This window comes from Trachymyrmex cornetzi, unplaced genomic scaffold (assembly GCF_001594075.2).
Source record: "Trachymyrmex cornetzi isolate Tcor2-1 unplaced genomic scaffold, Tcor1.1 scaffold745, whole genome shotgun sequence".
Lineage (NCBI taxonomy): Eukaryota > Metazoa > Arthropoda > Insecta > Hymenoptera > Formicidae > Trachymyrmex > Trachymyrmex cornetzi.
The window spans coordinates 381,847-393,927 of NW_017300076.1; the positions used below are offsets into that span (position 1 = coordinate 381,847).

The 12,081-nt window shown below is 35.5% G+C and overlaps 2 protein-coding genes across 7 annotated transcripts in view; one reads left to right on the plus strand and one right to left on the minus strand.

The window, feature by feature from the left end:
• LOC108767999 (phytanoyl-CoA dioxygenase, peroxisomal) overlaps nt 1–12,081 on the plus strand; it is a 51,103-nt gene that overhangs the window by 7,504 nt on the left and 31,518 nt on the right. Inside the window, exon 1 of one of the 6 annotated variants that reach the window (XM_018518186.1) lies at nt 6,133–6,393. The exons of the other annotated variants lie outside the window; for them this stretch is intronic. The gene's annotated coding sequence lies outside the window, so the exon portion shown is untranslated. Of the gene's footprint in view, nt 1–6,132; nt 6,394–12,081 lie in introns of those variants that run through there. 6 annotated transcript variants of the gene reach the window in all.
• On the minus strand, nt 1,623–11,137 carry LOC108767991 (gamma-glutamyltranspeptidase 1). The gene is made up of 10 exons (XM_018518167.1): nt 10,710–11,137; nt 10,429–10,625; nt 4,691–4,927; nt 4,385–4,608; nt 4,109–4,301; nt 3,813–4,013; nt 3,461–3,710; nt 3,169–3,362; nt 2,714–2,954; nt 1,623–2,578 (listed from the first exon to the last, which is right to left on the minus strand). The coding sequence occupies exons 1-10, from the start codon at nt 10,737–10,739 to the stop codon at nt 2,315–2,317; spliced, it is 2,031 nt and encodes a 676-aa protein (XP_018373669.1). The 5' UTR covers nt 10,740–11,137; the 3' UTR covers nt 1,623–2,314.

The following is a 12,081-nucleotide window of genomic DNA, read 5'->3' on the forward strand; positions in this document are numbered from 1 at the left end:
GTTTCTACGTCGTACGATGTCAATGTACAAGGCGAAGTTATTGAAGCGTAAAAGATGCGTCGCCGACGAAATCTCTCGATTAAATTATTCTGTATTTTTTAATCGCACGCCTTGTCGTGACGAACTTTCTATATAACTTTGTTTTACATATGAATTTTATTTAGCAATAATCTAAATTTCCCTCCTTGACATTATATAAACAGAACAACAATTGATGATGACATCAAAATGAGATGACTGAAAAATAACTTTTAGGCCGGTATTCATAGTATATTCACATATTTTAAGACTATCTTAAATAATATCTTAAGATGCTAATGCGGCTTTCTGATTGGTTCATGACATCTTAAGACTGTACTTAAAATGATCTTAAATGTAATAGGCCTTCTACAATAAGTCGCAAGTCAGAACGTCAGAAATCTTAACCAGTCTTAACAAAGTCGTTCAAGTTGGCTATTGGTCAACTTCACCGATTATGACTTAAGATCGCTTAGAACTTCTGACTTGCGGCTTATTGTGGAAGACTCGTAACAATTGACTATGAATACCGGCCATAGTAATCATTTTGGAATCACTTTGACGTCATACTGACGACTTGTGTTCTGTTTGAATAAGTTGGCACTACATTGAATAATGTCGTGAAGGTAGTAAAATTGATAAACAATATTTTTTTATGACATTCAACACTTACCATTTACGGGAAAATTCGATATGTTTGCAAAATCTATATTTTACTCCAGCGACGAAATACATAATATTTATTTAAGCAGATCACCGATGTTAATTAATGATACAAACAGATGTTTTATATTCAAATATTTATTTAATTTTTTATTTGATGTTCTTATATTATAACGTTGCGTTGATGTTATAATTTATAATTAAATGTCGCGTCTGCATATAATTGTACTTAAAATATCAGTTTCTTCTTTTTTTCACGGTGCATTTTATTTTCAAGGCCGAACATTGATATGAACGATGGATTATCTCGACCATAAGCACGAAATACGTGCTCGTTTTCGTGCACTCCTTTCGCCGACATGAGGCGACATTTAATTATAGCTTGTAGAATGTGCTACCTCTTGCTAAGTCAGCGGATGACAAAGTTCGGCCATGCAGTTTCTTCTTTCTTTCTCCTTCTCACTTTTGGCGTTTATAAAAGTGCCGTGTGAAGGAAATCGTCGATCGAATTCGAAGAATGAATTTGGCGACGACCAGACGAAAGGAAATTGGATACGTAGTACCGTTAATCGATTTGATCCTGATGGCTGACATTAAGTCAGCAGCCCCCCGATCTGCTCTTAACTAATCGAGAGAATCCTCCCGGACGGCTTCAGACGAAACAGGTTTTGTCGAACTATAGAAGGGGAATTGCTAATGCAATGCCTTATATTTGCACTTCCCAAGCGTCGTCTTGGCGTTGTAGAAAACTCTGAAGTAAAAAGATTAGAAAGAGAGAAACATGCAATGATATACCAAGAATACGAAAAATAATTTCCCTCAAGAAGAGTGCTGTCATCAAAATAGTGTATTACTTTACGTCAATTATTAAAATTTGATTTTATTGATTAACAAATTATTTTTTTTAAAATATATAACAATTCATTAGAGAATTTCGCAGAGATTGGGATGTGTAGATAACATTTAAGGCCCGATTTCACAATATATGGTTACCTAAAGATTAAAGGTAATCGAGAAATTCATGAATAAATTTTATTGATGAATCTGTTGGTAATCTTTAATCTTTAGGTAACCATATACTGTGAAACCGGATCTAAGTGCAATATTTGGTACGTGATCCAAAGTAGTTTAAAACAGAAAATAAATCGCAGTGATATCGACATCAAGGTTTTACGCCTATAAATAGCGCAACAAGGCTAGAGATTTTCAATAAGCGTCCATGGAGCGTCATACAACTGTGCTAAGAATTCGAATCGTACAAACATGTATATCAACTGTGAAAAAAAATTCCTCGATTTTCGTGTTCTACATTGCCTGGTTTGTGTACATCAATATTACGAAAATTAAAGGAAAGATAAATGTAGATGTTGGAAGGAAGAAGAGCGATGTAAGAACAAGGTGCGACCAGTGAGCGAGAAAGTGTAAAAGTTTTATATTGAACGGTAATACTGACATATCGATCTTTTAAACACGAACATCTCGCCAATAACAATAACAAGATTGATCGCATACATCCGTGTTATAATCATGAGATTTTGTTCGGCATCGTTTGAACAAAGTCTATTATCTTTCGCAGAAGGTTTATGCTACAAAATGATGGCTGGATCACCGGAAGGTGACTCACGCATGCGAATCAATTGATTCCGTACACATCGCCACCTTTACGATAATCAGCGTTCGCGAAAATTGTGGAATTTTCATACAGTACGACACAAGCTACGCTGCCGCGAAGTTTGTAGCGTTCTGTGACGTGTCCCAAACGTTTCAGACCGTCGACCACTTGTTTAGGGATCCCATACTCGTAAGACACCTTGGGCGGAAATAGCTGGTGATGTATCCTCGCTGAATCCACCGCCTCCTTGACCGTCCGCCCCATCCAAAGTATTTTCGCTGTCACCTAAAAGCATACAGGTTTTATTCGTGAAAATCATCTATTAATTTATTGATCCTAGTAACACTAAATAGAGATTCAAATTGGATTACATAGAAATCCAATTTGCGCAAGCTGTTAAATATTTAAGGTGTTACTGACTTGTGATACTGCCGTCGTAATTTTTGTACCACCAGCAGCACCCATGACCATTTTGATGTCACCGTTCCGATCGACCAGAACGGATGGTACCATTGAGGACAATGGCTGTTTTTTGGGCGCGATATAATTGTTGGGGCTTGGCGGCACACCGAAGTAATTGAACTGCGACGGAATGCTGAAGTCGTCCATGCCGTTATTTAACAAAATGCCGGTTCTTCTGCTGACTATTCCGCTTCCGAAACTACAAAATCGTTAAAAAAAGGCATATAAAGGATATTTTTACGATCCGTAAATAATGTGATTTTATAGACGGTATTTATAGTCCATTCTTATTTTTAGACTGTTTTAAGTAATGTTTTAAAATGCTAACACAGCCTTCTAGTTGACTTATGATATCTTAAGACAGTCTCAAATATAAGAATCGATTATAAATATCGGCCTAGGCGAAGACTTACTAAAAGTTGATGGTGCTGGTAACCGATACCGCATCACCATTCTGCGTCAGCACGGACACGTGCGCGGTACCATGGTCTTCGACATTAGTATAGGCAGGAGAGCCATAATGTTGTGGATCCTGCCACGTTCTTGTATCATCTATTTTCTCTCGTATCGAGCGCGCGAAGCTCTTCGATGTCAGGTTTCTGATTATCTTTAAAAGAATTGAAATAGTGCCATTATTAATTGATAACAAACTCAATAAGATTCAAAAGAAAAAGGGATCGAACGATCCCTTTTCGATATGTTTACCTCGGTCATATCGATGAAAGTTCCATCACCCAGCTTCGTTCTTAACGCGAACGCATACTTGAAAGTCTCTATCATTCTATGATATGTGAGGATTGTTGCGTTAAAGTCAGTTATGCTGGCTGGCGTAAAGTCGTAATCATCGAAGACGTTGAGAATAAACGAGAGAAGAGCTCCGCTACCAGGCAATCCTGTAGTCAAGAGTTCCAACCCGTCCGAAAAATTTGTTCGTATCGGTTGATTCCACGAAACTCTGGGCAAAAGTAAGAAGAACATATACTCAAGAGTTCTCTTTGTGATGCGGCGTATAATTATCCGTGTTTAGAGAAAAAAGAAACTTTTCGAATGTGATTACCTGTACTCATTAAGATCTTTCATCGTTATTATTCCTCCTTGTTCTTGTAAATCATCGACGAGAAGTTGTCCAATCGTACCGTTATAAAATTCGGTTGCATTTTTCTTAGCAACAGTCCGTAGAGTTTCGCAAAGCGTATAGGGTTTAATTACAGAGCCTGGTTTACGAAACTCGTTAGTTGCAGGATCGACAAACAGTTCTCTAAAAGATTAAAGAGGATATTTCGTATATACCGCCATAAATATTTCAGCATTCATTATGCATGGTTTGTATCTACATATTTAATAAGTTTATACCTCAAAGTTGGATCATTGTAAATGCTCTTCTTATTATATAAAAGTCCGTCATACTGTACTAATGTTAGAACATAGCCCTTTTCACAGAGGTCGATGCTCGGTTTGAATAAATCCGCCCATGGCAACTTACCGAATTGTTGATGAGCTTCCCAATAACCAGCCAGTTCACCGGGTACGGCGATTGCCAGTGCACCTGTCAATTAATCCGGCAGTATTCAATATTTTTTCATATGAGAAGACGATTGGTCGTTTATCGAAAAATTTGTCAAAATTTACCGAATCTAGATGCATTTGCGGGTTTGCCAGCGTACATCGTAAAATTCGCTGCCAAAGGTGCGCGGTCCCTTGCATTGAGAACGAAGGTCTGGCGTGTGGATCTTTGATAAATAGTCATCAAAAAACCACCACCGAGACCCAGACTCTGCATGTTCACGAGTCCGTTGCATATTAGCGCTGCTAGCGCAGCATCCACTGCCGATCCGTTCCGTTCTAGAATTGACCTGAAAAGGGAAATTAAGCATATTTATCGAGTTTATTGATTATTCTTGCGAATTAAACAATTCACATCTTTGGCATACATACTTGCCGATAACAGCGCATGGTGCTCCGTCCGCGCAAACGGCACCGCGTTTGAAAGTTCTTAACTTACTCCACGACGGTGGCTGGAAGCTTTCTGGATCGGGCGGCACCAAAAACTCATTATCTTGTGAATCAGACGTACTGTTACGCGCGTACGCACTTAGACCGATGATTATGGCGATTATTAGTGCAGCTACGATAGCGCCGATTATGATCACGTGATGTACGCGAAATCGTGATCTGAAAAAGAGCAATAATATATTGATAAAGACATTATCGAAACGTATCTCACGATTGAAGTGGCCACTTTTAATAAACACGATATTATTGCTCGTAATAATGATTTTTAATAATTTTATTTTTCGTAAATTTCAATTTATCAAATCTCAAAAATAGCTTTTTATTGTATATATTGGTTTTATCGATGCCTCTTTCTTATATCGCTTTTTTCACTGTATATGCAGTGTATGTTCAGCTGTCATTGTAGAGACTGTGTATTTTAAGAGTTCAGTAAGTATTAAATATTAATATATTTTTATGACTATTTTTCTTATGAATTTATTAATATTAAAGGCCATGGCACATAAAAAAACTTAGGCATAAGACTTAAGCAGTAAGCGAATCGATCAATCACAATAGAGACCGTAAGACCATACGTAAGCAATATCGAATCCAACATAACGATTTCGTTACTGCTTAAGTTTTACGTCTTAAGTTTTTCTATGTGCCAAGGCCTTTACTGATTCGATAGTATACAATTACACATGGCATTAGATTGACGATTACGCATGGCGTAAGATTAACTTTTTTCTCGCATTTTTTGCAAGCAAATAAAATAATAATCAGTATACGTAATTTGTTCAAATATAAACTAATATATATTTATGTTAATTTTTTCTTATAATTTTCAACTTTAATTATAAAAAATGAATAATATGTCTATTATTTATATACGTGCACGCTGATATTTATATATGTATATTGCTCAAACGTACATTCTTCAATAACTAATACGTAATATTAATTACTTAGAACTTTGTATCGTTATTCATTTTTATATGCTATTAGAAATTTATAATGTTGTAGGTTTAAGTGTATACTATACGCGTTATATGTCGCTTGACAAACTGTAGCTTAGCCGCAACAACGTACGTACGCAGTGGATTTTCAAACTCGATTTTCTCGAAAACTAAGCAGAAAATCGAAAAATTTTATTCTATATATTTTTATATTTTTTCATGAGGAATCACGTCGTACTCGCTTTTTTGACCGGACAGAATTGTATGAGCAAATATAATTTCTGAGATTTATTACTTTCGCGCGATATCATGCTGACTTCACACTACGCATAACGATATATATAGTTATCGTACGCAATATGAATCCAGCATAAGTGTTAAAAGTATTATATAGAGATTGCCGACTGTCAGTCAACTACAGTCAACGAGTGACTGCGAGCAGATCGTTATATTAGAACGTTTTATTTTTTACAGTAACAGTAACAATTATTTAATTCTGTCTAACAATTAAATGCAGTATATCGTGTGAGCTCGTATTTGGCACATTCGAAAACGTCTTTTTCTTGAAATTATAATAAATTAGTAATTAGATGGATTTGATTTAAAGATTCGTCGATAAAGCAAATGGTATCCTATTCGTTCCATGTAGCTACATTGAAGATTGAGGAAACGTTGTAAAAAGTTAAGGTAGGAGGAAAATAATGAACATATTATTCGATCGATAAAATAGCTTGCTGCATTTCGTTTAAATTATTTTTAATCGCGATTTCGGCTGGAAACACCAACGTGCACTGGTGCATATCAAGACCGTTGTATACTGTTAATACCTACCACCGCGGTAGTATATGTTTCGTCAGGCGAACATGAGATTCACGAAATGTGAACCTCATTAACCTGCAAAACTCACTGTTTCATTGGACATTATTCGACGCGTTTTTGCATAAAATAAAAGAATCTGGCAAAAAAAGCGTCGCTCTGCCTTATAATCTGAGATATTAAGCGTTAAAGTTGATGACTATTGAGGTTAGGAAATTTGTCACAGAGGCAAAATGAGGTCTATAATTGTACTGTTTCACACACAGTATAGGTAGGAACAGTAGGTCCACGGTCCACGTCTACTCCGACAAAAATGATGCTAATGGTTGTCCCTTGCGCATGACCGAATCGCACAATCAACAATATGGCAGCCTTATCTCGTATCGTGCTCGTCATGCAGTGCAATCAGTAGTGATTAGTAAAATGATCGTGTAAAATGATTTCTAAAAACTGTACTTTAATTTAAAATAACATTAAATGTTTAATTTATCTTTCTCAAACAACTTATGTAACTTTCAAAACTAAAAATCTGCCTATAACCTAATCGGATTCCAGCATGTCAATTTAACTAACGACTCGTATTTAGATCGCCTTTATAACGATGTTAGCATATTTAGTATGTAAATTATATTACGTTTATTATAGAATTTCAGATAAAAATGCTCATTTATCGATAAAAAGTTATGAATATGGAATAGCGTTTTTTATTAGAGCTCTAATTTTACTCCGTTTTTCGAAGATACGTGTAAATGTAAAATGTTTATTCGTTTACATTCGTTTACTTTCAAAACAACGTTTACTTAAAGGTAAAACGTTTACACGTTCAATTAGCATATCCGTTTATTAAAGAAACGTTTTTCCGAATATACGTGTTTTATTATACATTTAAACGAAAATACATTTATATGTATATTTAGCATATCCATCTATGAAAAACATCTTTTCAAATATTTTTATATTCGAAAAACGTTTCTAATAAACGGATATACTAATTATATGTGTAAACGTATTTTTGTTTAAACATATAATAGTGAGCCTTATTTATAATGTTCAAATTATAACCCGCGGGCACACTCAACAATATGGCGATCGGTTAGCATTCAGATCAAAGATGCCGACACAGAGTGGACCTACTGTTCCTACCTATACTGTGGTTTTACATGAGTTTCGACTTCTTCAATGTAATTTTTAATTTTCGCTCTGCCTTTTTTTTATGTTCTATCAATATTAATTCGTCACTTGATGACGATGATGTCAAAAATTCCATGAGCACATATAAATCACTAAATGATAAAATCAAAATTGATGCTACAAGGATATCAATTTTCAGACAAAGACTATGCCTGGCTACGGTCCACTCGATGCTACGAATGCTTCGAAGCATTTTTTGATTGGTCAGGTAAAATTCTTTCTTCAAATAAAAGTTTCGAAGCATCAAGTGGACCGTACCCGAAATCACCGATACTAGCGACAAAATTAATACCACGTGGTCACACACACGCTGCTTTTCAGCGTCTCATGAAAGCACCAAGCCCGACAATTACACCAACAAATTTGTCGGGACCACTTTGTGTACACTTGTGCGGTGTACCAAGTCCAGACGAACATGTGACACTAACGGGGAACTGCACCATTCAACCAGCCGAACACACCAGTTGCACCGACGCGACACCCGAAATGTGCAGTCGGTGCGTCCCAGCCGAAATCATTATGAGTGCAAAAACGAAATGGAAATTATCACAAATACATGTTTTATTAACAGTACAATAAAATATATTGGGGATTGTACGATTTAATCTGTTTTTAATACATTTTTACGGCAATTGTGTATGACAGTTTTATGTGCACTAGTGCATCCCAGCCGAAATCGCTATTCATTGTACAACGGTCTTTATATGCACCAGTGCACACTAGTGCATCCCAGTCGAGAAATCGCTATAACATTTCAAAAAATTTTCTAAGATTTTTATTGTTGATTTAGCTTGTGTGTGTTATTGTATATGCCAACACACACATTCTCGACCCAGGTTTTTATTCTGTACGAATAAAATTTTATTTATTATTTTTTTCTATTATTTATATTATTCGCTATTTTTTGTTATATTTTATATGAAGAATATCTTTAAAATATAATATGTGTCATTACCATTATTATCGGAAAGGTTTTTTTTTTTTAATACATTATCCGATGCGGAGTTTGATAAAAATGTAGACTTTAAATTCATATTTAATTTACAAACTAATTTGTATAGTTTTTATTTATCACTATTAGTGACGTACATCAATCGGTATAATTTTAATATTGTCACTATCTAGATTACTATTATTTTTAATGAAGTCTATAACAATCCAAACAGAACAAATCACGATAACATCAAAATGATATTAAAATGAATCGGAAATGATTGAAAAATGATTTTTAACGATCATTTTAGAGTTATTTTTACATCATAATGACTTGTTGTTCTGCTCGGAAGCATAAAGGTAAATTTTCACGAGCTGCTCTAACCGGCTATTTTAGCGACAAAAAGGATCAAGTGATCAAAATGGGCATTTGATATTCGTTAAGTTTGACCACGTGATTCTTTTTGTCGCTGAAACAGCCGGTTTGAGCAACCCGTAAAAATTTACCTTAGTACATTGACGGCGCGCTCGTCTACACCAACGTATGTATGTATTACACCGAAATATAACCTCATTTTTGTTTCTCATTGTGTACAAAGTGTTACACCATTATTAAAACTGCTGAATCATTGAGTGCATCTGTGCATTCCAACAAGAGATACAGGGTGCGTTCCGAGTTACGTATGAAGCGCATGATGTATCATTTGTCCTTGTTGTTTACCAATTAATAAAGAAGGATAAAACGATACATCGTGCGTTTCATGCGTAACTCGGAACGTATCCACATATGACACGGTGTGACAGTGCATCATTACATCCTTGTTGTTCGCCAATGTTAAACAAGGAAAAGATGATCACTGTGTTGTACTGAGTCACTTGTTGGAAGATACCTATTGTTATTATTTCCAAACTAGAGTCTTGGCGTGAAATCACTTTTGATAAGAAATATAGAATTTTTTAATTTGAACAATTGAATTATTCTGTTTATCTCTGTATTTAATTTTTATTTCTCTATCTAAGAGATAAAAAATACGTGTAATTAAAGGTTTTAAAGAATATAAATTTAATTTACCGAGTTTTTCTCTGCTGTTTTTTTTTTATGTAATGATATTCGTATTTTACACTGAATCATAATCAAGTAAACAAGTTTAATGATAGCGTTTGCAAATTATCATTACATAATAGCAAATTGTTCATTTGTATTTGTTTCATTTGTTTGGTTTGAATCTGATTTTAAATAATAAAATTATTATTATATATATTTAGTAATCAATAAAATATTTTTAAAAATATAATGAAATTTCCTTATATAAAGGACTCCTTACTGCCTGCTAGTTGTGTCAATTTTTAATGTATCGCTTATGAAGGATCAAAGCTACTTTATAATGCTGAAAATAAGAATCTTGTTCTAATACACGCTTCGATATTTTGAAGCAGCTCTTTACACTTTTCATTGTATAAGTGTATATAAAGACCAATAAATAAAGTGCAGTTACGAGATAACGTGGCAAATAAAGACGACCGATGATAGAGGTCAATTTCTACCGTTGCTGATCTAATTGTAAGAACTTTGAGATAATCCATGGAAACTACTTTCGCTTTTCTATATTCTAATTGAAATTGAAGTAGAACTTTCCCGGTTGAAATTGAAATGTAATGTCTGAGCTCTAAGAAAGGAAAGTTCCTCTCAACTGGCAAACAAAATACAAAAATATCTAGAAGAACTTTGTGCTCATGGTAATGGATATTACCATGAGCACAAAGTGTTATTATGTCACTCACTTGTCTATTTTAAATCTCTCGAGTATTCGTTTGGATCTATCGTGCGAGGAATGCGAACCGAGGAGCCAAGTAGTCCCGACATCCTCCAAGTCAAGGAACTGGCTCCTCTCATAGCCGGTGCATCGACGTGCATCGTCGGCGCTGGTGTACACGGAACTCGTACTGGAGGAGGGCGAGGAAGTTCTCATGGTTTTTCTCTGCGAAAAGCTCCATTTATTAATACAATAAATGGAGTTGTGCCCGTACTCTGCGAACGATTAATTCATAATCGATCCACTCACTCGGAAGACATGCCTTTCGTTTTTCACCATCTACGACTGTACTTCTTCGTGTACTTCTCGACCGGCGCGTGTCGAAAAATTTCACGCCATATCGATATTATATTGGCTACATCCTGTACAATTCAGAGCACTTCTTCAACTACAAAGATATTGAGTTCAGCCCTTGACACAAGTTGAAGAACGCATGCGTAAACAAATTTCTTTACAGGAAGACAGTTATCGGATATCACCGACACATATACGAAATAGCAACAGTAATGATAATTGCACACTGCAAAGGCAAAAAAAATTACACTTGAAATGTCAGAAAAACATGTTATGTATTTCCTATGTGTGTTACGCAAGCGGAGCAGAACTGCGAAATGCAGCAGCAAAGTATCAGCTGAGCAAAATCGATGCGAGCCTGCGCAACGACTGCATCAACGCAACAGGCCTGTAGCTACGAAATAAAGTCCTATATATGAATCAAGCTTCGAATGATGAGACTGACTTTCATGTTAAAGATATGTGTGTGTATGGATATCTGTGTAAAGTTTTGAAAATCATTGATGGATATGTAACACATCGTACCTCCATTCCTCCTGCGATTCGAATGTGTATGATAAAGAACTTTTCTCTGTCATCTTTTTCCGAATGAAGTATAAAACTTTGATGCAAAATATGAATATTCTGCGCACGCTTAATCCTCGGCCGCACTTTTCGCTCAGCCGCGTGCGAGTGCGTGTTCAGCAAATTCCCACCGGCACTTAAGTTTAATCGAATTAAACAAGCTATTTTGCACTCCCGGACGAACACCGAAATTTTTTGATGAGTCCGTCAAGCGCAAGAAATTTGCAACGAATTTTTGCTAAGCTGCGCGAGAAACCGATAAACGCGATTTATTCATGAAGAATGAACGATGAGAGACAAAATTTGATCACTTGTTACATACACATGTACTCTATCAGTAAACTTGTCTCGATATAGTAACAGAATGAAAGTATAAGAAGATGCGCCGAAACACGTTTTGGAAACAGGATCAACGAACATGTGTGAAGCAACTTCCATCGAACGAGATTCCAGAGCTGGTTTGAGTCTTACATTGAACACGTATATCGAAAAAAAAACAGAGTTACATCATTAATTTATTCTTTCTGCAACAGGTGAGGCTATATGAGATTTCGCAAAATTATGAATTCGGTTTTTAGTTATTTTTTTATTTGCACTAATTTTTTATACACTCAGACATCGTTTATGCCGCAACTCTTTGTAATGTTAACATCGATACAACATTCACACCCGACAAAGTTCCTGAAATTTTATTATTGACAACGATAAACAGTAATTATCCGAGCTCACGGTTCTGTCTGATGAATTTAAATCAGCAGTTCGA